This window comes from Petaurus breviceps, unplaced genomic scaffold, assembly GCF_028583685.1.
Source record: "Petaurus breviceps papuanus isolate PSGF00001 unplaced genomic scaffold, PetGlider_PUasm1.0 90977, whole genome shotgun sequence".
NCBI classification, from domain to species: domain Eukaryota; kingdom Metazoa; phylum Chordata; class Mammalia; order Diprotodontia; family Petauridae; genus Petaurus; species Petaurus breviceps.
Window position 1 is genome coordinate 33,898,478 of NW_027187391.1, and position 27,268 is coordinate 33,925,745.

The 27,268-nt window shown below is 36.8% G+C and overlaps 1 protein-coding gene across 1 annotated transcript in view; it reads right to left on the reverse strand.

Moving 5' to 3' along the window:
- Positions 1-312: 312 nt before the first annotated feature.
- RWDD1 (RWD domain containing 1) overlaps positions 313-27,268 on the reverse strand; it is a 28,371-nt gene continuing 1,415 nt past the window's right edge. Inside the window, exons 2-7 of the mRNA XM_069077004.1 lie at positions 12,796-12,861; positions 8,640-8,770; positions 5,260-5,403; positions 4,341-4,473; positions 3,040-3,102; positions 313-647 (exon numbers count right to left, since the gene is read on the reverse strand). Coding sequence (XP_068933105.1) covers positions 535-647; positions 3,040-3,102; positions 4,341-4,473; positions 5,260-5,403; positions 8,640-8,770; positions 12,796-12,861 — 650 coding nt within the window. The 3' untranslated portion in view covers positions 313-534. The remainder of the gene's footprint in view (positions 648-3,039; positions 3,103-4,340; positions 4,474-5,259; positions 5,404-8,639; positions 8,771-12,795; positions 12,862-27,268) is intronic.

The window sequence follows — 27,268 nt, forward strand, 5'->3', positions numbered from 1 at the left end:
TTAGAGATAAGGAAACTATGGCCTAGAACAGTCAGCAGTACTAAGTAGAAAAACCAGAATTCAAATTCTGATTCTCTGATTCCAAATACCACATTCCATACCTCTATACTCTCCATTCCACATACAGGATATGATACTTTATCACTATAGTCACATGAAACACAACTCTGAGACACCCCCAGGAATGCTCCATGGATTCCCACATATTGAAGACACCCACAAAAATCACATTTAGCCTGGGCAGGGCTTCCTTTTTGCTCACAAACATGGAGACTGCTTGATGCCATCAAAATGCACTGGATACTTTACAGCTGAAATTTTTAAGTCAATTTATTAAGCACAATGATGAAAGTCATCAGAAGAATATTCTCCTGAAAATTAAAATTATTTTTTTCTTAGAAAAAAGAAAAGGAAACCAACACACGCTCAGCAAAGCCACAGATGCTGTGGCGTTCCAGCTTCTCTGTAAGTGGAGATATAAGGATGGAGACGTGAATCCTGCTGATACCACCAGTTCATCAGTCAGTTTAGTCACTAGTCACTCTCTAAATCAACTGGATTGAAATCAGGATCATCCTCTTCATCGTCTAGCTCCAAGTCATCCATTTCTTGGAACAAAGATTCATCTACTTCCACACTGTTACCAGCTGTAAAGAAAAGAGAACCCTATTTTTTATTATTTCCTTAGGAACAGGCAGATGCAGCTCACTGGAATAACTAAACAGAACTTCTAGATTTCCTCATGGAAATACAAATGGTTAAATATTATTCAAAACCCATAACTTTTGGTTCAAATGATAGCAAGAGTGAGTTTCTGTGATAAAAACAGGTACGTGTTTATTATGTACAGCACTGCTGTTGGTCACTCGTGTCTAACTTAATTGATCTAAAGATGATACTAATGATCTGACCACTGTTCGGCTGTAATTCATACCCATCCTGGCAACAGTGATAGATTTGTATGTGGAGAAGCACAAAGCAAGAGCTCAAGAAGGAAATGGCAAACCATTCTAGTATCTTTGCCAAGAAAACCCCAAATGGGGTCACAAAGAGTCAGAAAAAACATCATTCCAGCCCAGCACAGTTAACTAGCATATAGGCACTTAATAAATGTTCATTGTCTTTAAACCTATGACCTTCACTTCAAAGTCATAGTGCTTTATATAACTGAATATATAACAAAACGTCTAACAGCAAATCCATAACAAAGTCACAGAACAGCTTTTCTTATTTCAAGCCCCAGTCTTTTCAACTTATGCTCATTGCTTCTATTTCTGCCCTCTGGGGCAAACAGAATAACTCTTTAATTGTTCTCCTATAGGACAGCCCTTTAAATACTTAGTAACAATAGACACATCCCCCCAAATCTTTTCTCCTACAGATGTCTAGGTCCTTCAACCCATCCTTAAGACCTTTTACTACCCTAGTTGTCTTCCTATGGACTTTCTCAAGCTTATCAGTATTCTCGCTAAAATGTGGTGCCCACAGCTAAATAGAAAACACCACAGCTGATACAACTGGTCAAGACACAGCAAGACTATCACCTCTATACTACTGAAGATGATTGCCTCTTGATAGAATGCAACATCATAATCACTTTTTTTAGCTGCTATATCATATGGCTGGCTCATATTGAACAAGCAGCCCTCCCCAAAACCCCAGATATATCTCATACACATTTCTCCCACCATTCCTTGCTAAGAAGAAAGGTGTTGTGTGTTCAAGGCCTGGTGAATTGAAGAGCAGGGTTGGATTCAATTCAATTCAGTAAGACTTTACCATGCAACAGGTGCTGCTGTGCTAGACACTAAGGATACAAAAACCAAGAATCAAACAGTTCCTTCAAGTAGTCTACATTCCACTGAGGCAGGGGACACATGTACGTATAAATGAATATAAAATAACTTCCTTGAAGGTGTAGATTCTGTTTGCCTTCCTTTGGATCTCCAATGCCTGGCACATAGTAATGGCTTAATATTAATAAATGTTTGTTGCCCAATTAACTGGAAGGGACCTAAGAGATCATCTAGTCCAAATCTTTCATTTTATAAACTGGAAGCCCAAAGACTCAAAGTGAGTTGTCAACAGTCATTAAATGGCAGGGCCAGGAATCAAACTGAGCCATTCTTAGGATCTCAGGAATAGGAAAGGAGAAATAGGACAGGAGTGTGACCCTAGATGGAGGCTTGGCATTTCAGTCATGGAGGTAAGGAATTCTCAGGTGCTATTCAAGGTCAACAATAAGTAATCACAATGTAGAAGATGGGCAGGAAGAAAAGTAAAGCCAGAAAGTGATTAGCTAACAGATCTGTGGAGTAAGCATTCATCGAGGGAAAGGAAGTTAATGTCAGGAGGAGGAGCAGTAAAAAGCAAGGAGGCTGTGTTCTGAGAAAAGAAGGTCAGTGTTCAGGATACACTGGAGATTTCTCCCAAGGCCACTAGAGAGGACTTGGAAATTAGATTATATGAATTTATGTAGAACAATTGAAAAAAAAAAAAAGTGTTGGGTACAATTTGTACCCAACTGGGTAAGGCTGGAATAATGCTGTTGCTGGATATTTTTATACCTTTTGATTTTTCTTAACTTAAAAAATAATACTATTCTTGTTCAAGTTTTGCTCATATATAGAATAATTTTTTAAGTTAATAACAAATTTCAATATAATTGTTACATTAAATGTAAAAAGTTGACCAATATCTTCAACAGTAAAGAATGTTTTTCTAAATTCCTGATGTACATACTTTTTATACTGAGAGGAAGTTCTTCAATTTCAATATGTTGGAAAAGAAAACACAAGCTACAGGGGCGGCTAGGTGGCGCAGTGAGTAAAACGCTGGCCCTGCAATCGGGAGGACCCGAGTTCGTTCTGGCCTGAGACACTTAACACCCACACAAAAAATACTAGCCGGGTAACCTTGGGCAAGTTACTTAACCCCAATTGCCCTCCAAAAGGCAAAACAAAACAAAACAAAACAAAAAAAAACCCAAAAGCTACCAAGTTTTCACATACTACAGTTCTAAAGTCATAGGTGGCATACCTTCTTCCAGGAACTGGATATCAGATGTGTCAAGATTGTGATCTGTTTCAAATAGCTGTTTTCCTGAAAGAAATCAGTATATTTTTATTAGTGAATAATTTTCTTCACCCTCCTCAAGCAAAAACAACAACAAAAAAACAAACAAAACCCGGACCCCCTCTGGAATGATAATGAAACAAGAAGGAATACGCTGCCCTGTCATTATATGGTAATACATTTTGAGCTAGAAGAAACTTCAGAGGCCATAGAGTCCCTCATTTTATTTTATAAGTGAGGAAACTGAGGCCTAGAGAGCTGAAGCACACAGGCAGGCAAATGACAGAGGTGGGATATGAATCTAGAACTTTTGACTACAAATCAAGCATTCCTTCCACTTTACTTAGCTGCCTCTCAATCTCAATGAATTTTGAAATTTATCCAGTATGGCTGAAGGATACATGAGATCTATTCACATTAGCATGAGATCACAGCAGTTAACATTTATGTAGCAATCCCTATAGATTCACCAATCACTTTATGTACATTATCTCATTTGATATTTATAACACCCTTACGAGGTAAGTACTACTATACTATTATATATCATTCCATTTTACAGAAGGGGAAACTGAGGTTCAAGGAGCTGAAGTGGCATGCCTAGAATCACAGCAGTGTCATATAACTGAAAGTGTTTGGTATTTGAAGTCAAAGGACCTGGGTTCAAATCTCAGTACTGCAATTTACTACTTGTACAACACCATTAGGCAAGTCACTTAACTTACATAGGCCTCCATTTCTCATCTGTAAAAAATGAGTGCTAAAGATCCCTTCTAGTCCTAAATCTATGACCTTTGATCAAGGTCTGAGTTCAGAACTGAATTGGGGTCATTCTATGGAACTTGTTTGAGATTATCTGGTCCAATTCTGTCATTTTACAGATGTGAAAACTGAGGGCCACAGAAGTGAATTACCCACAATCCCATAGATATTAAGTGGCAGAATTTATACCCAGGTTCTTTCTAAGTCAAGGGGAAATAAGATGAGCTTTATGGACTGATATAGCCAGAAAAGATAATGCTGCCTGACTGGCACTGAAAAGTTTAAAAATATCAAATACATTACATACTTTTTTCTCCATCTGTAAAATACTACCTGCAACTTCCCAACTTCCTTTATCACAAAGATACCACAAAAATTAGCAAGACTATAAGCTACTACGTAATTTAAAAGGTACCAGCATTTTCTCATAATATTTTTTCCCAAATGTTTTTCTTGTTGGGATATGAACATGATGTCCTGAGAGAAAGGAAACAAAATCATACCACTTAATTTATTTTTTCCAGCTTGTTCTTCTTCCTTCATTCTTTTCCTTTTAATTTCTAAGAGTTCTGCATCAAACTTGGCTTTCCAACTTAAGAAATTCTCAATTGTTACAGGAGTGCCATGGAAACATTGCTTAGAAAACAAAAACAGGTATGTAAGGGCCAGATAAGTGAGTCCATAATTCTAAAGTCAAGATTAACCCTGCTTCCCAAATTCCTGGATACTGAGAAGTTATCAACTGGTAACTAGAACAGGGAGGATAAATGAACATATTTCAGTCAATCCCAGTTTCAAAATAATTAATCTCCTTTCTACTTGTCTTTTAACTTATCACTGTACCAAAGAAGACTTCTTTTTTTCCCACAGGCTGCCCACATTAGGATTCAATGGCATTTGGGAGGAATAGCTCATGATTGTATCAATACAAAGGATAAGGAAAACACAAGATGTACAGAAATGGCTAGTAGTGGTAAGAAAGCAAAGTAAGTGATTTGCAGCCAATTAGTTTTTTGAAATTAAGCACCTAACCCTTATGTAATGGGTAATGCTAAGAAACTAATGATTTTGTAGTTCCTAAAGTCCTTGTACCAAACATGTACAATCTTCACACAGCAGTTTAGGGGGTTTCCACAAGGATTTTATTTTTGTGGAGTATTTTATTTACATGGAATATATTTAAACTAACTCTGACAATACAAAACCACCTTTAACCCATTTGGTATCATTCAGACTTTGTGATGCAATACTTTTGTATTGGAGTTTTAATTCCACTGGTGGAAACCTAGTCAGTGTGCCCTGCTATACCACCAACCAAAGGAAAAGGGGCACCATTTTTGTTGTAATTCACCAAGTACTAAAAATATGAATTGAGAAAATGAAAAACCACTTCCCAGAAAAAAAACCTTGTCTTTTCCATACCCTTTCTGCCTCTTCTGCTTCTTTTTCTTTCTGCTTCTTTTCTTCTTCTCTTCTAGTTTTGATCTGATCTACAATTTCATTTAGTTTTTCTTGAACAGCTGATACTAGAGTGAAGATCATTACCATACCAAGGTTTTCTTCTGCCTACAAAGCCAAAAGAAAGGCAAAATTTTCAAAAGTCTATCAGAAAACTCATTCAAGTAACCTGTTATTATGAACACTAACAATGTAAGCTGAGACAGGGATTGAACCTATAATTTCACTGATATAGGGAATTCCCATATAAAAAGTCTCTCTACAAATCAGTCAGCATCTTCTCTAAAACTTAATCTTAGAGAATTGCCAAAAACACATAAAGGTAAGGCTAAGGGACTTCTCCACGGGTTGATAACCAGTATCTCAATCAGTCAATAAACATTTATTAAGTACTATATCCCAGGCACTGTGCTAAGGGATGAAGATACTAAAAAGGGTCAAAAGACAGTGCCTTTTCTCAAGGAGCTCGCAGTCTAAGAGGGGAGACAATGTGCATATAGCTTATGCAGAAAGATATATTATAGTATAAAGTGGAGATGATCTAGGAAGGAATGAACTAACATTAAGGGGGAACAAGAAAGACTTTTTTAAACAGAAGATGGGATTTTAGCTGAGGCTTGAAGGGACCCAAGGAAGCCAGGAAGTGGCTATGAGGTGGATATACATTATAGACACAAGGGATGAATAAGTGAAAATGCAGATGGAATACTGTGGGTGAAAAAAAGCATGGAGAATGCTGTTCATGGGATCACAGAGTATGTGACAGCCTGTAACATCTAAGAAGACTAGAAAGGCAGGAAGGGGTCAGGTTATGAAAGGCTTTAAAAGCCAAATATATGATTTTATATTCAATTCTGGAAGCAATAGTGAGCTACTGGAGTTTATTGAATAAGGGGAGGTGACATGGTCAGACCTGTGCTTTAAGAAGATAAATTTGGTAGCTGAATAGATGGACAAGAGTGGGGAGAAAATTGTGGGGAAACCAACCAGATGACTACTGCAAAAGTACAAGCATTAGGTGATGAAGGTTTTTTGCACTAAGGTGCAAGGCAGTACCACCAAGGCGGTTAACAGTGTCAGAGGGGAGAAATGAGTATATATAAGAGATATTATGAAGGTAGACTTGACAAGATTTGGCAACTAATATTGGGGATAGAAATGAGAGAGATTGAAGATCTGAGGATAAATGAGGTTACTGGAAGGATGATGGTACCCTTCTGTAGTAATAGGGAAGTTAGAAAGAAGAGAAGGAGTGAGAGCAAAGATAATGAATTCACTTTTGGAAAAGTTAAGATGAAATTGTCTAGATGTTTAGTCCAAGATATCTAATAGGCAATTGGAAATGTGAGGTTAGAGGGCAAGAGACAGATTAGGGCTAGATTAAGTAGATCTGAGAATCATCTGCACAGATAATTGAAGGTTAGTAGGTGTGACCTGGATGAAGATCTGAAGATCTAGCAAAGGAGACTGAGAAAGGTAAGAGGAGAATTGAAAGAGATCAGTATCACAAAAATCTAGAGAAAAGAATATCAAGCTGAAGGTGACTAGACAGTGCCAAAGGCTACAGAAAGGTAAACAAAAATGAGGATTGAGAAAAGGCCATTAGATCTGGCAATTAAAAAAATCACTGGTCACTTTGGGGAGAACAGTTTCAGTTCAGTGACAAGGTCAGAACACAGAATGCAGTTATTTAGAGAGTGTGAGGAAAGGAAGAAAGCAAAAGCCCCAATTATAGATGGCTGACATTCTTTTCTTGAAACCTTAATTTGTGAGATTTTCTGAATCACTTATTTATAGAAAATACTTTTAAAAGAAAAAGCAATGATTTTGAAGACACTTAGGACTTTGTCCAAATATCCTGTTTTAACTCTGCCTTGGCTTTCTTTAATACATGAAATGGTATGACACACACAAAAAAACAAGCAATCTTCCAACTTACAAATGAATTGGATTCCAAAATTAAGTATTAAATCAGTGGATTAGAACTTGGAATGCATTTTCTCATAGAAACAATGGTACAAAAGTGGTAAGACTTTCAGACTAAGACACAAAAACCTTTACATCTATAAAGTAGCTAATCCATAATATTAATAGGACTAGCCTGAAATGTAGGGTTGTGGACCAGAGGCAACATACTACAAAATGAGGGTGTGTTCCCACCCTACTTCCTCAGGCCCTGGGAGGTTTTGAAATAGATTAAATTTATCTTTGGTACCTTTTCCACCTCTTTTTCTGCAACTTTCTCTCCGGGTCACTGCTTTCATGTTTTCCTTCTGCAGAACCTCAACTGTTTGCCTACTTTCCCTCAAATGCTCCATGCTCCAAATTTACATTCTTCCCTCCCTTTCTCTCCCCACCCCAACTCCCATTCCTTCAGTGCAGTTGACTGAATTCAATCACACTGCAGTGTGAATGAACAGACCCTTAGTTTGCATCAAGTACATTTTTAAAAGAGCCAGCTTATCAACCTAAATAAAACTGGTGAAATTTCAGAAGTATAACAAACTGTATATGGGTGGGGGGGAGGGAGAGACAGGCAGTTTGGTGCAGGGGAAATACTCTTATTAAGTAGTCCTAAGCTCTTCTTGCTTTTGTGTACTCTTTTCTTCCACTTCCGAATCTAAAGAATCTCAAAAGATTCCATGTTTTTTTCACAACTGATATGATAGCAGTGGGAGTCCCAGAGGTAAAAGAGGGTTGCCATTCAAAATAGGGTCATTTGCAAACTGAAGACTGTCTATATGCTTAATTTTTTTTTTTGGGGGGGGGGGGAGTGGGAGGTGGGATGGGGATGGTAAAGAAATGTGGTAGAGAAGAAAAAGCACTGACCAAGGAGTCAATATTTAATTCCTAGCTCTACTTCCTAGTTCTGTGACCTTGTACAAATCATAATCTCTCTTGGGGTAAGGGAAGGGCTGGCCCAGATGACCTAAAAGCCCTTCCAGCTCTGTAGGATTCTCCAGTCTTCAGGGTTAAAAGTTGCATTATCCAAACATCCTGAATAGAATTACAAACTAGCAAATTGTATCCCCTCATTTTATAGATGATGCCCAAACACATGAAGCTACTTGCCTAAGATCACAAAGCAAAATTACTGGCAGGTCTGGAACACAGGTGTTCCAGCTTCTAGTTCTGTGCAGAGTATTACAACTGTTAGAAAACTTAAGAGAGTATTGACCTTCCCACAGTCTATAAGAAGAGTTCTAATTATATTCAGTATAGAAATATAAGGAACTTTTTAATGCTAAGATTTTTAACTGGTAGATAGCATTTTCCAGTCCTTATAATCAGTGCTTAACATTTCAGACAAATAAAACAACAAGAAAATGTCTCCTTCTTCTTACTTGTAACTCTAATAATTTTAATATATCTGAGACATCATTATCTTCTAGATTTTCCTGGGAGAATATTTCATAACGAGGCATTTCGTCTGGATACTTTTCTCCATAAGTAAACTTAAGGGTTGTCTGGACAGCTAAGAAACAAAAGGGAAGCATCATGTTAACATCTTAAAATCTACAGCACATTGTTTCCAACATATTTGCTGAATCAACAGTTTAATTCATAATAGTTCTGCATATGGAATAAAACAAGTCTATTGGGTGGAGAAGCTATCTTTGGTTGGAACATCAATAATTAAATGTTTACTTACAGAATAGCAAAAAGAAAAAAAAAACTGGAAGCTTTTTTTGCTTAGAGTTTGTCACACATCTGAGAAACTAGATGGATAAAAATTACTAGGGTTTTTTCCTTTAGTTAAAAAAACCCAAAACCAAAACCCAAAATAAAACAAACCTGACACTTAAAAAAAAGGTACTAGAGTAAGCATTACCCCTGCTTGATTTTCTTTCCAATACTAGGATTACCTTTTTTTTTTTTTTTAAAGCAATCGGGGTTAAGTAACTTGCTCAAGGTTACACGGCCAGGTGTTTCTGGGTGGGTGCTAAGTGTCTGAGCCCGGATTCGATCCCCAGGTCATCCCGACACTGGGGCCAGTGCTCTTACTTGCTGTGCTACCTGGCCACCCCTAGGATTACCTTAAAAAAAAAAGTTTTAAGCAGTCAATAACCATACTTGTATAATAACTATATACTTCAGGCCCTAGTGTACTTTTCAAAACTCTGCTGATAAGGCTTCTGAAAGTTATATCAGCGAATCAGTAAAAGTGACTCAAGCATTAGGATTCATCAGTGATCAGTGGTAAGTATTTGTTTTTAACAACTATATCTTCTTTTACAAATGTTGGAAGGTTGTTTTCATCATCTGGATAAATTTATTCTAAGTTTCAAAACTGTTTTACAACTTAAAAAGCCTTCTTTCTTGCCAGTCCCAGTGACCAAAGAAGAAGAAGCTGCATAACCTAATATTTTAATTTTTTATGCAGTGCTAAAAGTCTTTAAAGAAATTTTCACACTTAAATATAATTCTTTTTTAATAGTTAAAATAAATCTATAATTCTTTCCATAAGTATTTCACATTAAAGCTAAAACAGTAAAAAAAATTACATAAGGTTTAAAGATTCAAATATATTTATTATTTAGTAAGAAAAATACAAATTGTACAAAAATTAAGTAACTTAAAAACCTGCCGTGTTTGTTAAAAGTGCAACATGATAAAATGCAACATAGCAAAATATTCTACCCTTCAACCCCCACTTACAGACACAGATTAAAATTAACATAACGAACTGCATATGTTTAGCTTCTCAAAACTGAATTGTTGAAAGTGCGTGCTTCGTTCTATTTGGTAAATAACTTAAAACAAAATAATTTAGGTTTTCTAACAAAGTTGTAAAATTAATCTGAAAAAAAACCTGAAGAATCCAATTTTTTTTCTTTAAATTAATTTAATTTAAGTTTTCAACATCCACTTCCATAAACTTTTGAGTTTTAAATTTTCTCTGCTTCCTTTACCTCTCCTCAAAGGTGTACAATCTGATAAAGGATCTACATATACAAAGAATCCAATTCTTTACAGTATAATACTTAAACAGTACAGTTTATAAAAAGACCAAACAAATGATATGGGGGATAGGGGAATGTTAGTGAATAAAGTGCTGGACTTGGAGTTGGGAAGACCTGAGTTCAAATGCTGTCTTGACACTTACTGGATGAGTGGCCCTGGACAAATTACTTCTCCGAGTAGTATTTCTGCATCTGTAAAATGAGGGGGTTTGACTAGATGATCTTAAAGTTCCTTTCTAGCCCTAAATCTGTTATCCTATGATCTTTCAGAGTTGTGAAGGACATGTATTAAAAAGTATAAAGAAATAAGAATGTATTTTTGATAGAAAAAGTAAGCAAAATCAAGTTTCCTAAGTTGTGATTTGAAATAATTTATTCCACCCCAAGATACTTTGTGACTTTATTCAGCTGTTACTTGTACCATTTATTGCCATGGTTCAAAATGTCTTGAAAAAAAAAAATTTAAAGGCCTTCTTGAACTTGGTCATTTAAGTCTTATGAAAAAAAAAAGAACTGATGGTTCTGTTTACCTAACAACAAAGTTCAAGAGGAAAGATCAATGTCAGTAAAGTCTAATGAGTTCCAGACCCAGTTCTCTGAGAAGCAGAGGATCAGAGGGAAGTTACAAGACACTCAAAAGTGAGAGAATCCTATGATGTCTAACAAAGAGTGGCCAATGAAGGTGACTGACTTAATAAGAAATAACATGAAGTGATTCATTTATTATTTCACCAGGCATTTACTAGATACCTATAATATAGATTATACTTTACTAGGTACTCTGAAATAATCAGTCTACAATTCCTGACCTCAAAAATCTTCTAGTTTAGCTGGAGAAAGACTGAGGGAACAGAGAAAACAGAGGTAACACCAACACGTACATCCTCATGTGATCCAATCTGTGTACAAAGCACTGACTGATAAGATTCTGCAAATGTGAAAAACATAATCTGAAATTATTTGTTTTCCATGTATAATGAGCAGAGTCCTTAGTGAGCAAAAAGTTCAACTCCAGAGGCTTGAATTTCTGTAAACCAGCTAACTCTTATAGGAAGGGTATTATCTAATACTTAGTTTCTGATTTAGGCTCTCCTAATCAGTTTATAGACCGAAAAAAAAAAAAAAGCCCATTCCACTATCCATGCCCTTCTTTATCAGACTGAACCAAACATGAATCTTGGAACAGATGGATACAGGGCCACCTGTGGCTAAAACAGAAATGTAAGAGCTAAGGACAGCCTCAATTCTGGAAGCCATGGGGATGATGATGTAAAAAAAAGTAGTTGGTAGAAACAATATTTGAATCTCCTGTTAATACTAACGTTTGCCTCCACTCTCACTGTCTTCCTTTCCATATCTCCCTGTTTCCTTGGGCCCTTTTCTTCCTAATTCTTCATCTTTAAAGACTAAAACCTACAGGAGTGAGCAATGGGTTTGGCTATCAGAAAAAGCTTAAATACTTAACTCCCTATTCTTCAAGGCTCACTATATTAATTTGGAACTCAATTAACAGGGATAAGATTGGAAAAATTCATGAGAGTAACTAAGACCAGAAATCCAATTTAATAACTTAACAAAAATCTCTCTTCTCATGTGGAAAGCCAAATCAAGACTAGAAAGTCTGGCGAACGTATGAAATTGTAATATAGGAGTAGCCTGTCCAAGCTCACAAGGGGCTCAGGTCTCATCCAGGTACCTTCTTCCTTTGATAGTGCTGAAGACATACTATCCAGATCTCTTTTCCTAAACTTCTCTTTTTCAATGCTATAAGGGAATTTAATGATCTTCCTTGCCTCTTAATGGGCATCACTTGGAGCTCAACATGAAAAGCTTGCTCAAGGAAGGCCTGTTTTTCAGGAAGGCCCACACCTTTTGTTACTTTGTAATTAGGTAGTAGATCAGGAAGGTTGTGATGTCCTTTGACTCTGAAGGTTTATACTCTTGAGGTGCGGTTTTGCTTTGGAGCTCACTTATGGGAAGAGATTGTGTGATTTGGCCAGCTGAGACTCTTCTTGTACAAAATGATTAATATGGAAATGTTTTACATGACTGCACACATATAAACTATATCAAATTGCTTACTGTATCAAGGAAAGGGGAAGAGCAGGGGAAGGATTTCGAACTCAAAACTTAAAAATCCCCAAATGTTAAAATTGTTTTTAAATGTCATGGGGGAGGAATAAAATATTTTTAAAAAGAAAAGGAACCTCAGAGATCATATAGTGCAGGCCATCATTTTACAGAGGAGGGAACTGAGGCTCGGAGAAGTGATATATGCCCAAGACCATGTTATCAACTGGCAGAAAAGCCATGGCAAGAATCCAGTCTTTCTGACTCTCAGTCTCATGCTTTTTCTACTTCCTTTCCTTGCTACACATACATATACATATGATACTTTACCACATATGAGAAGATTCAGACTTGTTGGTGTAACAAGTGACTGCTTAACCCCCAATCATTACCCTTACCTTAAAATACTTGAAATTCCTGAGTGAGAATTTGGGGGAAATCAAAAGTAGAAGAGCTATATACTTACTTTCATCATTTTCTCCTGCTTCAGATGTCACAGTAATAGTGAAACTGGTTGGATTTTCTGATAATACTGTAAAAAAATATAAACAGAAACCAAATTAAAGAATATTTCCCTAAACTGAATGTTTTTCTCTTTTGAATATACTACAATAACATAGTTTTTGTATTTGTCTCTAATCCTGCATTTCTATTTCAACAGAATGCAAACTAAACAAAGCTCTTAAATGAGAAAGCATGCAACATTTCCTTAAGTCGAAAAATGCCCACCAGACATACTGTTGGTCTGGGAAGAAATGCCAATATACATAACACCTTACAATGTTTTCACACAATTAAGTAACTCAACTTTTAACTTCACCATTTCCATGTCTTAATGATGTTCTACAAGTCACTGATATGGGTCAAAATATATTTTTATTAATCAGAAACCATTTGTTCATGAATAAGAAATGCTGTATCTAATTTCTGTACTGGGATAGCACTTAGAGAACTATTAACACAAACACTGAGTATTAATCTGATAGGTTAACCCTTCTTGCTGAGGAAGATACATTTACTAAACAGAGATTAAACTCAAAGCCCTTTTCCACGTACTCTCCCCCCACCCCCTCCTATCACCAACACTGTCCTCTACTCCCACTGACACATAAATTAAGTGAGATTTTAGGAGAAATTCTCTGTAGCAAATTCCATGGCCACCAATTGCAACCTATCTCTATACCATTCCAAGTGGAGCCAAAGAATCGTATGGCTGGCACATAGTATGGGTAAAGGGGAAGTCAGAAAATGTTCCAAAGGCTACAGAGGTTATAGCACATAAGAAAGATAATACCATAACTGTTGTTTATTCAGGAGAAGATGATTACAAAATTGTACTCTTAACTCTTATATTCTACCACGAATGAGGCTATGATAGTGGGTTCATGGACTCCAGAAGCGTGGCTGAACCTGTATTTGTTTCTTTTTGGCTTTTTGTCTGTTAAACTTGTTTGAGAGATGTGTTTCATGCAGGCTTAGAATCCTCCACCTTCAGATGCCTAACTGTTTAAGCTGGCCCCTGTCCATGATTGTGATGTGTCACCCCCACCCCCACCCCCACCCCGGCATTGCATCGACCGAGATCTGGATGCCAGCTAAAGAAATGACCTCTCAAATGGGACCTCTTGGGGCAGGGATAGCTCTATGTCCAATCTCAGCAGGAAATAGCTATGGAGAAGAGACCTTTGCCCCTTACTAGAAGAGTCTGAGCCCCACTCGTTTGAGGGGGGAATGATGGGGTGCTTGTGCTCAAGCCCCTTCCCTAAGATCTTTTTTTGTGCTTATTTTGTGTTATCCCTGTGACACTGTTGTAAAGTTCTCTTGACACCAGTTACTCCTAAACTCCCATTAACCTATGTAACAAATGTATTGCTAATGTATTTTTGCTATGTAAGGGACATGAAAGATCTTGGGGTCGAATGTAATGGGAATAGGAATTTGAAGATCTTCCTTGCTCCCTAACAGGCTGAATGTAATCACATGGAGCCTGTGGTAGAAGGAGTTTGCTTAAGTGTGGCACAGAGTCCACAGGAAGGCAGAAATTAGAGTAGTCAGAGCTGGAGGGAGGAGAGGATCACCCAAGGAAGACAGCTAGACTTGTGAGTGTTTGTGGGAAGGTTAAAAGATGGTGTGGCTCCCTGCTGTGATATATAGTGTATTAACTTCTTTGTTGCTACGATGGATTCATGTTTGGGTGTTGGGATTTGGCTTTCTGGTGTCTGAATAAATGTTTTGCTTCTGTTATATTTTGCAATTGAGAACTATGCTGGCATATTCATAGTCACCATTGGTGCTTTGAATATTGTGTTGGTGAGAAGCCTTCCCAAGAAGGCTATAATCCTCATGAAATATCCTAACCTCTGTGTTGAGTGACTAAGACTAAGATAATTACGTATTAAGAAAACATAAATAAATGAGACAATTTTAAATGCAAGAATGAAACCCACAAAAAGGGAGAAAATAAAATCTTATCGTGTATTTGAATTTCTATCTGATGCTGTTAAAGGTCCTCAACTGTAGGAGTTCCTGAAGGGGTCAAGTTAGAGCTGTTGACCTAAAAGCTGATCAAACCCCTTCCATTAAGACAGAACAACACTGATGTTATACAGTAATACTTTAGAACACCACAAAGGACCAAAGAGTTTGTATTCAATATTTCTGTTCCTCAAGGAGACTTCAAGATCAATACAATGAGTGGCTAGTCCTTAATCTTATCTGCCATTTTCTCACCACCATGCATTTGCACAGGTCATCCACTCCACCTATAATAACCCCCTCCTGATAGCATCCTTTAAACAGTCCTTTTTTTCAACCAACACAGATGCCACGTTTTTCTATGAAGCTTTCCCTGACTCCCATTTCATCTCTTCCCAGTTGAAAGTAATTTTCCCACTTACTGCTTTGAATTTAGATTTGTGTACACTCCATTTCTCCATTATCAGACTGAACACTTCTTGATGGCTACAACTTGTTGTTTTTCCATGTTCATATCCCTTAGAAGTGACCTTGGAGAATGGAGAATAATTGTAGTACTTTGTGCAGTGCATGTACTCTTGGAGCCTTGAGGTTGCTTTACTGGACAAAAGAAAACCCAAGTCATGTACAAACCTGAACTAAATGTTATAGTTGAATTCTGCCACACTTACCAGGGCTAATGTTTTAATGTTTGCTTAAGAAGAAGAAAATAAAATCTGAATAGTCAGGTTGTAGTTTAAAAGATTATTTGAGGAGGGGGAAGGAAGAGGGCTATAGTATCCAACAAAGAGCTAAAAGTCTACATGTGTTATGATCAGCTTCAGAAAAATTTATCAGCATGATGCTATCCCTTTGTCAGGACACTATCATACTTAAGCAACAAAATCCTGAATATAGTCAATCGATGAAAATTGAAGCTATACCAGATGTAGCTATCAGACAGAACTCTGACGATTTTAGTTTACAGGAAATTACCTAGCACAAAGCCAGAAAGATGTATTTATTACAAGGTTTAACAACACTGGGCCCAAAATATTATGGCACCTCCTATTTGTGGACATTCACTATGCATATTCACAATTACCTACTTTGACAAATTCATAATCTCATTGCCACTGGTAATCCCATGCCAGTACAGATTGTAACTACTCAAAGCCTTCTTGTGAGAAATTGATCAATATCTTTTCATAAATCCCCTAAGCAGGACTTTCCCAATATGCTGAAGACTGTCCTCTAGTTCTTTTAATGTCTGAGGAATTGCCCTCAGTGAATCATTCAGGCTGTTATTCTCATTAATAAGCAACTGGCCCAAAGGCTTGTCCATTTTTCTTAACATTTTAATATCAAAATATCTCACAAAGAAGTCCAAAGCACTGGACAGCAACAATCATTGATACAAAATCACAAGGGGCCAGTCTGAGGGCTTTTCGGCTGTCATCAAACCTTCTTTACCTCTGCCTAGGGGTCTGCCACCAGGATTTTCACCTACTCCTTTCTTATAAAGTCTAAAAAGCACCTAGGACAAATGTACTTGTTTTTTGTTTGTTTTGCTTTTTGGAGGGCAATTGGGGTTAAGTGACTTGCCCAAGGTCACATGGCTAGTTTTTGTGTTAAGTGGCTGAGGCTGAATTTGAACTGCCACCTAGCCACCCAAATGTACTTTTAAAAGATCAATTCTACTTCTTGAAGAGGATGACTCCTCTGTCCTGTTTTCTCTCTCCTAGTCTAGCCATCCTGTCAAAAGTTGTAGGGATTTCTTAGGGAAACATTTGGATTCAGCAGTCACTAAGGTCCCTTCCAACTCCAAAATTAAGAATCTCGGGGAATTAATTCTCTTTGATACCATGTAGCTTCATTTCACCATTCTGTTTCACTGAAAACTGAAAAAAATCTGGCACTTTAATTTTGGAGAATGATTCTGAGATTCAAATGAAATTAGTCATGCCATAGCTTAATAAACACTTTATGATAAGAATCTTAAAATAACTTGAAATAATTCAGTATATCCACTTTATATCAACATGATTATCATTTTTTCAGTACTTACTTTATCAATGGAGGTACTCCATTAATGCAGATTGCAGTCTTTATAGACCTTAGTAGATCATTTCACAAGTTGATGTGCCAAAAAAACCAAACTTTACCACCTAATAGTAGCCAACATTTGGGTAAAGTATATTCTGAATTTAGCTAGTCAGGTCTACAAATAAAAATTCTTTTAGAAAAGAGACAATAACATCAGATCACAGGGTTTTTGATCTGGAAAAGACCATAGAGATCAGTCAATCAGACCCAGAAAGGTGAAGGTAACTTGCCCAAAGGCACACAGAGTAGCCAGAAGACTTTTGACTCTAAATCTACAACATACTAGTTCACAATTGAAGTAAAATCAGAAAAATTACAATTTGTGTTTTTCTGGGCAATAATGATGGCAAAGCTTCATCCTCACTGAAACTGGCATGAAAATAACAATTCACAGATACACAAATACAAAAAGTGGAAAACAACATTCTATGAATTTTCAAAGGGTCAAATATTGTTTTACTTCAAAACTCCTAGTCTCCCTTTCCTAACAGCAAAGGGCTAAATTGTGAATCAGAAACATTAATGCAGTTTCTTAAGGTCTTAAGAATCCCAGTATTGGCCAAGGTGGTAGAATAAAGAAGGAACCCTCTGAAGCCCTCCCCAAAGCTAGAAAATTGCCTCAGAATTGATCTAGGAGCAGGGAAGCAGCTTAACAGCATGGCAATAAAGGTCCATCTCACTGGGGTGGGAGGGGATCAAGGTCTAAGAGCAATAGCAGCACCCCGCCTCATAGCAGAGAGCCTGCAACAAGGCTCCAAGCCAACACACCCTTAGGCAAGTGAGCAGTCTGTGTAGCTCAGCAGCAAGGCACCACTCCAAGTAAAAACCACCAGCTAGGCCTTAAAGCCATTGCTGACCAGTAGTAAAACCAAACCCAGGGCTGGCCAACAGCAAGACCCTAACCCTGAGGCCTACCAGCTGAGAGACCCTGTAACCAGAGCAACCTAGCAGCAAGGCCCCACCCCTGGAGCAGGCCAGCAGCTAAACTCCACTCCTAGGAGGCCAACAGGGAGACCTCATGCCCTAGTAAAAGCCAGAAGTGAAGCCTACCTGTCCCCCCCCACCCAAAGCAAGCCGCTAAGCCCTGAAGTCCAGTGGAAGCCAATAATAAGACCCAGAACCTCAGCACAAAAAGTCTGGGACAGTACAAGACCAGAACCCAATTTTCACATAAAAAACAATTCACAAAAAAGGTGGAAAATAATGAGCTAAAAAGGAACAAAAAAAAAGTTTGACTACAGAAAGTTACTATGGTGATAGGGAGGATCAAGGCAAAAATTTAGAAGATGACAAAAGTGCCAAAAATCAGCTACATGAGTAGCCTCAAAGAAAAATGCAATTTAGTCTCGGACTCAAAGAGAATCCCTAGAAGACCTTAAAAAAGGATTTTAAAAAGCAAATTAGAGAAGTAGAAGAACATTTGGGAAAAGAAATGAGAAAAATGCAAAAAAAAATTATGAAAAGAGTCAACAGCATAGAAAAAAATGTAGAAAAATTTACTGAGGAATATAATTCCCTAAAAAATAGAAATGGTCAAAAGGAAAAGGATGTACAAAAGCTCACTGAAGAAAATCTTTAAAAATTAGAACCGAAGTGGAAAATAATGACTGTATGAGACATCAAAATATGATATGATAAAACAAAATTTAAAAAGTAAAATAAAAAGAAGAAAACATAAAATCTAATTGGAAAAACAAATGACCTAGAAAGTAGATTCAAGAGAGATAATATAAGAATTATTGTACTATCTGAAAGCCAAGATTTAAAAAAAAAAGTCTGGACAACATGTTTTAAGAAATTATCAAAGAAAACTGCCTGGATATATTAGAATGAGAGGACAAAATAGAAATTGAAAGAATGCACTGAACACCACCTGAGATTCCAAAATAAAAACTCTCAGAAACATCATAGACAAATTCCAGAGCTCACAAATCAAGGAGAAAGTACTGCAATCAGTTCCTTCCCCCGGCCCCCTCCAATTTAAATATCATGGAGCTACAGTCAGCATTATACAGTATTTGGCAGTTTCCACATGAAAACATGGGGGATGAAGGCCTTGGAATATAATATACTGGAAGGCAAAGGAGTTAGAATTACAACCAAGAATTAGCTACCCAGCAAAAATGAATATAATCTTTCAGGGGAAAAAAATGGTCATTTAACAAAAGAGAGGACTTTCAAGCATTTCTAAAAGACCAAAGTTGAATAAAAAACCTGACCTCCAAATACAAGACTTGAGGAAAACATAAACAAAGTAAAAAAGAAACAAGAAAGAGAAAACATATAAAATTCAATAAGGTAAAGTTGTTTATATTTCTATATGGCAAGATAATATTTATAACTCTTAAAAAAACTTTATTATTATAAGAGCACTTAAAAGGAATATATGTAGACAGAGGGTGAGGACATAAGGTGACTTTGATGGGATGATACCTCCAAAAAAAAGGGGTGGGAAAGAAAATGGCACTGGGAGGAAGGGGGAATAAACATTTGGTTGGATATAGAAATCTATCTTACCCTATATGGAAATAAAAACGGTGATAATATAAGGGGGTGGGGGGACTGATAAAAAGGGAGGGTATACTGGGGAAGGCAGTGATCAGAAGAAGTAAAACACTTGTGAGGATGGAAAGGATGGAGGTGAGGGGAAGGGGCAAACAAGTAAAAAACAGCATGTATAACTAGTTATAACTATAAACGTGAATGGAATGAACGCTCCCATAAAACAGAAGTGGACAGCAGAGTCGATCAAAAACCAGAATCCTACAAGATGCTGTTTACAAGAAACAAATTTGAAGCAGAGAGATATACACAAGCAAGGTAAGGGGCTGCAGCAGAATCTATAAAAGCAAAGAAAGCGGGAAATAGCAATCATGATTTCAAAGCAAAAGCAAAAACAGATCAAGTTAAAAGAGACAAAGAAGGAAACTGTATCTTTCTGAAAGGTACCATAGTCACATATGCAACAAATGGTATAGCATCTAAATTTTTGAATAAGTAGAATGAAACAGATAATAAAACTACTAATGGGGGACCTCAGCTTTCCCCTCTCAGAACCAGATAAATCTAACCAAAAAATAAACAAGAAAGAAGTTTAAAGAAGTGAATAAAATTCTGTAAAAGTTAAATATGATAGATCTTTGGAGAAAACTGAATGGGAATAAAAAGGAATATGTCTTTTTCTCAGCAGTACATGGCACCTACACAAAAACTGACCACCCATTAGTACATAAAAAACTCACAACCAAATGCAGAAAAACAGAAATAGTAAATGCATCCTTTTCAGATCATTAAACAATAAAAATTACATTGAATGGACAATGGAAAGAGATTAAAATTAAATGGAAATTAATTAACCCAATCCTAAAAAACAAGTGGGTTAAAAAACAAATTTTTGCAGAAACAACTGATAATTTCAATGAGAATTGTAGAAACTGAGAAAAACAAGACAACATACCAAAACCTATGGAATGCAGCCAAAGTTGGGGGAAAATTTGTTTCTCTAATTGCTTACATTAATAAAATAAAGAGCAGATCAATGAATTGGTCATGTAACTAAAAAAACTATAAAAGAACAAATTAAAAATCCCCAATTAAACACCAAATTGGAAATCCTGAAAAATCAAAGGAGAGAATAATAAAATTGAAAGAAAACCATTATACTAATAAATAAAACTAGAAGCTGGTTTTATGAAAAAATAAATGATAAAACAGACAAACCATTAGTTAATTTTACATATAAAAGGAAAGAAGAAAACTAAATTACTAGTAAAAAAAATGAAAGGGGTGAATTCACCACCAATGAAGAGGAACTTAACACAATTGTTAGGAGCTATTTTGCCCAATTATATGCCAATAAATTTGAAAGTCTAAATGAAATGGATGAATATCTACAAAAATACAAATTACCTAGATTAACAAAAGAAATAAAATACTTATATAAGCCAATCTTAGAAAAAGAAATTGAACAAACCATCAACGAACTTCCTAAGAAAAAAATCCCCAGGACTAGAGTCAAAAGTGAATTCTACTAAACATTTAAAGAACAATTAACCCCAATACTATGTAAACTATTTGGAAAAATGGACGAAGTCCTACCAAATTCCTCTTATGACACAAATATGGTGCTGATACCCAAATGTGATAGTAATGGCAATTAAAGATTCCCCTGTATTGGCTTGGTTTTCAAACTGATTGTGTTAAAACCCAGAGCTTGTTAATCCCACCTGTGGGATGGACTTGTTGATGTGAAAACAAAGTCCTGAACTGGGAGGAGCTGGTGACGTAGATTTGGAGAGACAAGAGAGAGGCAGAAGAACTTTCTGGAAGCAGCACCTCGTGGAGGCAGAGAAAGAGGGAGAGCATTGCTGAGTGACACTTTGAATTGCCCTGGACTTTTGAGACCTGACCCCTGAGCTGCCAAGGACTGAGGAGACATGGCTGTTTTGCTGGTACTTTGTCTGTCTGTTTTGATATTGTTTTGCCAGATTTGTCTTTCACTGGTGAAAGACAGTCCTGTTGTTGAAGAAGTCCTGGAACCTGGCTTTTGGTTAAGAAGCCCTGAGACTGTCCTGCAGACAGAGAGTGAATACTGTCCACTGGTGAAGAACAGTGCTGTTGTTGCAGGGGTCTGGGAACCTTTCTGTTGGTTCAGAAGCCCCGAAGAAGGATTTTCTTGTTGTATGTTTACAGAAATCCTGGGTGAGGGTTTTGCTAATGTTTTCAGGGGTTCTAGGACTGTTCTACAGACAGAGGATGAATTAGTGAAGAGACTGGTAATGTATCTTGTGGCCTTGCTAAACCTTGTCTCCCCAGGAACTAAGATTGCTGAGAACTTGCCTCTTGTCAAGATGAAGAAAAGACCTCCATTTGGGTATTAAGTGCTGAGCTTAAACTTGATGTAACTCTGGGGTAGATTCAATTGTGATCCAGGGGTGGGGAACTTTTGACCTTTTTGTGTTCTCTGGTTGAACAAGTGAATGTACTTTACTTATGTTTGGAAACTAATCTCCATTTGAGAAGAGGGGCTTTGTGGTGGACTAAATGAAGGTACAGCCTAGGGGTGGAGAAGTATTTAGAACAGGGACTTTGTAATTGATTGAATGATTGGAAGGTCCTGGGGTGGGGTTGTACTTGGAGATTATTTAATCACTCTTAGTAAATGCTGTATTTTGAATGATGTCATGTTTTGATCTTCTCTGTTCTTGGTTGGTCACTGAGTAAAATGGAGAGCACCTATGCTGGTATTTTGAACCTTGGGAAGTTGCCTTTCCTTGGCATTACAGTACACCAAACCAGGAAGACCCAAAAAAGAGTAAGAAAGTGATAGACCAAATTTCCTAATGAATATTGATATGAATATTTTAAGTATAATACTAACAGAGAGATTATAGCAATTTATCACAAGGACCATATGCTATGACCAGGTGGGATTTATACCAGGAATGCAGAGCTAGCTCAATTTTATGAAAACTCTCAGCATAAGTGACCATTATCGATAACAAAACCAATAGAAATCATATGATAATCTCAATGGATGGAAAGCCTTTGACAAAATACAGCACCCATTCCTATTAAAAAAACACAAGAGAACATAGGAATAAATGGAGCTTAAATCATCAGCAAGCATTATCTATAATGGAGATAAGCTTGAAGCCTTTCCAATACAATTGAGGTGAAGGAAAGATGCCCATTATCACTTTTATTATTTAACATTATACCAGAGAGGTTAATTTTAGCAATAAGAGAATAAAAAGGAATTAGAACAGGCAGTGAGGAAACAAAACCATCACTCTTTGCAGTTGATATGTTATACTTAGAAAATCCTAGGGAATCAACAAAAAAAAATCACTTGGGGGGGCAGCCAGGTAGCACAGCGAGTAAGAGCACCAGCTCCAGTGTCAGAATGACCTGGAGATGGAATCCCGGGCTCAGACACTTAGCACCCACCCAGAAACACCTGGCCGTGTAACCTTGTGCAAGTTACTTAACCCCAATTGCTTAAAAAAAAAAAATCACTTGAAATTAACAACATTAACTCGTGATGGAAAATGCTATCTACATCCAGAGAAAAAATTATGAAGTCAATGCAGATTGAAGTATACTATTTTCTCTTTTTTGTTTTTTCTTTCTCATGGTTTTTCCCTTTTGTTCTGATTCTTCTTTCACAAATAATGTGGAAATATATTTAATTTGATCATACATATATAGCCTATATCAGTTTGCATGCCACCTTGGAAAGAGGGGAGTGGAGGGATGAGGGGATAATTAGAATTCAAAATCTTAATAAAAGCAAATGCTGAAAATGAAAAACAAAAAATGTTTTAAAAAGAAATGAACAACTTCAGCAAAGTTGCAAATTTCTACATATTACCAACAAAGTCCAGCAACAAGAGACAGAAAGAGAAATTCCATTTAAAATAGCTGTAGACAATATAAAATACTTCTCTCTACTTGCCATGACAAATCCAGAAAATCTATGACCATAAAACACTTTTCACACAAATAAAGTCAGATCTAAACAACTGGAAAAATATTAACTGCTCATGGGTAAGCTGAGCCAATGCAATAAAAACGACAATTCTACCTATTTACTTAGTGCCATACAAATCAAACGATCAAAAAAAAAATGTTATAGAGCTAGAAAAACTAATAACAAAATTCATCTGGAAGAATAAAAGCTCAAGGATATCAGTGAAAAAAAAATGTGAAAGAAGGTGGTCTAGCCATTCCAGATCTCAAACTGTATTATAAAGTGGTACTTATCAAAACAAGTTGATACTGGCTAAGAAATACTGGTGGGTGAGTAGGTACAAATTCCATTATAGTAAATGACCATAGTAATCTAGTATATAATGAACCCAAAGATCCAAGTTTTTGGAACAAAAATTCATTATTTGACAAAAGCTGCTGGAAAAACTGGAAAACAGTACAGCAGAAACTAGGTACAGACCAACATTTCACACCATATACCAAGAGAAGGTCAAAATAGGTATATGATTTATACATAAAGGGTGATACCATAAGCAAATTAGGAGAGTATGGAATAGTTTATCAGATTTATGGATAAGGAAAGAATCTAGGACTAAAGAAGATACAGAAAGCATTATAAAAATATAAAATACATATTTTTGATTATATAAAATTAAAAAGTTTTTGCACAAATAAAACCAATGCAAACAAAATTTTAAGGAAAGCAGAAAACTGGGGGAAATTTTTGCAACAAGTATGTCTGATAAAGGCCTTATTTCTCAAAAATATAATAAAATGAGTCAAACTTATAAAAATACAAGTTGTTCCCCAATTAATAAGTGGTCAAAGGATATGAACAGGCAGTTTTCAGACAAAGAAATCAAAGCCATCCATAGTCATATGAAAAAATGCTCTAACGGGGCGGCCAGGTAGCACAGTGAGTAAGAGCACCGGCTCCAGTGTCAGGATGACCTGGGGATTGAATCCGGGCTCAGACACTTAGCACCCACCCAGAAACACCTAGACGTGTAACCTTGAGCAAGTTACTTAACCCCAAATGCTTAGGGGTGGCCAGGTGGCTCAGCAAGTAAGAGCACCGGCTCCAGTGTCGGGATGACCTGGGCATCAAATCCGGGCTCAGATACTTGTTAGCACCACACCCAGAAATAACTGGCCATGTAACCTTGAGCAAGTTACTTAACCCCGATTGCTTAAAAAAAAAATGCTTTAAATCACTACTGATCAGAGAAATACAAATTAAAACAACTCTGAGGTACCACTTCCTACCTACCTGAGTGGCTAAATATGACAAAAAAGGAAAATGCTGGATATTGGAGGGGATTTGGGAAAACTGGGACACCAGTACATTGTTGGTGGAGTTGAGAACTGATCCAATTATTCTGGAGAGCAATTTGGAACTATGCTGGAAGGACTATCAAACTGTAAATAACCCTTTCATCCTGCAATACCAATGCTAGGCCTATATCCCAAAGACAGTCAAATAATGGGAAAAGAACCAATTTGTGCAAAAAATTTATAGTAGCTCTTTTTGTGGTGGCTAAGAATCAGAAATTTAAGGGATACCTATCAATTGGGGAATGGCTAAACAAGTTGTGGTATATCATTTTAATGGAATATTATTGTGCTATAAAAAAATGACAAGTAGGATGATTTCAGAAAAATCTACAAAGACTTGGATGAATTGTTGCATAGTAAAGTGAACACAAATAGGAGAACGCTGCACACAGTAACAGGAGAACATTGTACATAGTAACAACAATGCTGTTTGATGAAGAACTGTGAATGACTTAGCTATTCTCAGCAATACAATGATCCAAGAGACTCTCAAAGGATTAATGATGAAGCATACTCCAGGCCTCCAGATAAAGAACTGACATTGTTTGAATACAGATTGAAGCATGCTATTTTTCACTTTCTCATTTTTATTTTATTGAAGTCATTATGCAAAATGATGAACATGGAAATGTTTTACATGACTCCATACTACTGCATAACCTATATCTGTTTACTTACCATCTCAGGAAGGGAGGAAGGAAAGAGGGATAGAATTTGGAATTCAAAACTTTAAAAAAAAAGAATCAGTATCAACTCTATTTATCCCCCACTGCTACTAATAATTTTACTACTTCAAATATTGCAACCTATAGCCCATTTATGAGGTACTATCAAATGAGTCACACTCTTTTTTTCTTCCAGAAAAAAGAATGGCAAATCCAGGTTTGCTTTATGCTGACTCACATGTGGAACACGTCCTAATTCTTAGATATAAAGTACTGAAAATCATCACATTTTATGCTTAAGAATGCAATCAACAGCTGTCCATGTTTGTGATTTTGGTTCCTCCTCCTCCAAAAGAAAGAAAATTTATATACATTGACACCATAAGCTAGAAACAATGGAGTGTGGTTCAAACACAGGATACAAGCTGGGAAGGGAGGTGAATTCCACAGTATTGACACTTTCTAACAACTCATCTCCGAATAGTCTCATAGCTCAAACTACACTAATTCAGGGCAACTGAAAGACCTTGATGACATTCTCTTGTAATGATTTCAAGACTTTCAGTCATAGTGATCAAGGGCTATTTTACAAAGTGTGAATGTAAGAAGCCTCTCTAACTACTTAAGGAAGAGCACAGGGCTGGGAGCCCAGAGACCTGGATTATAGGATTTAAAGCTGGAAGGGATCCTTCTAAATCACCTACTCCAAGCCACTCGTTTTAGAAATTGGGAAATTGAGAATCAGAGAGCAAATAATTGATTTTCATCACATAGGCAGTACACAGCAGAGGAGGTATTAGAACTCTAGTCTTTTGATCAATAGTCAAGAGCACGATATTTTCAACTATCTTCTCTGGTGTGACCTCAAGGAAGGCACAGTCTCAGGGAGAGTAAAGTCCACAGCCATACACCATCCTCCCCTCTCCCTCCCACCTGACAGATAAAGACAATGAAGCCCAGAGGGTATAAAGACTTATAAAGATGTCATAGGATTATAGATTTGGGGCTGAAAAGGACCTTAAAGGCCATATAATATAACCTCTTCACTTTATAGATGCCAAAACAAGACCCTGAAGTAGGTTGATTTGCTAAAAGTCATTCCACTAGTAAATGGCAGGTCATACAGAACTAACGTTTATATGTCATTTTAAGGTTTACAAAGCATTTTTTATTAAAATTATCTAATTTGTTACTCACAATAACACTGGGAGTTAGGCGTTGGGAAAAAAGGGAGGGAGAAGGTTGGATTAGATAGACTTTAAGGTCCCTTCCATGATACTATGACCTTGTGCAAGTCATTTAACCTCTAAGCCTGAAGTTTCCTTATTTGTCAAATAGGGAGGTGGGTGGAACAGATCACTCTTCATCCCCATTTATGAGACTTGCCCAGGTTCATAAGTTACTTATAGAGGCCTTATGGAATTCATACCTCTGTGGTTTTGTTACCTCAAATGGAGAATGAATATAGCAGCAGCTGATCTCTCCCCTCTAGACCAGAGCTCTAAAATATTCAGAATGCAGTCCTTACTAATTCACTCAAGTCTCTTTGTTCTAAACCAAACAGAGGAGAAGTTCACTTCTGAGTGAAAACATTTAGGCAACCACGGATAATCACTCCTATAAAAGGTGCAATTTTGGTATCTGTTTCCATCAAGTCAAGGGTTCTTAACCTTTTAAGTAGTCTTAATCCGTAACCTCTGTAATGTGAAATCTCTTTTCTTAATGTCTGCCCTGATTTGATTGTAAACTCCTTGAAAGCAGGAAATTCTTTCCCCCTATTTTTTACCTTCAGCTATTAGCAGTGTCTGGCACATATGGTAGGTACTTCATAAATATCTGGCCGAAATGCCAACATAACTTATTTTTCATGCATCACGGACACCTTTG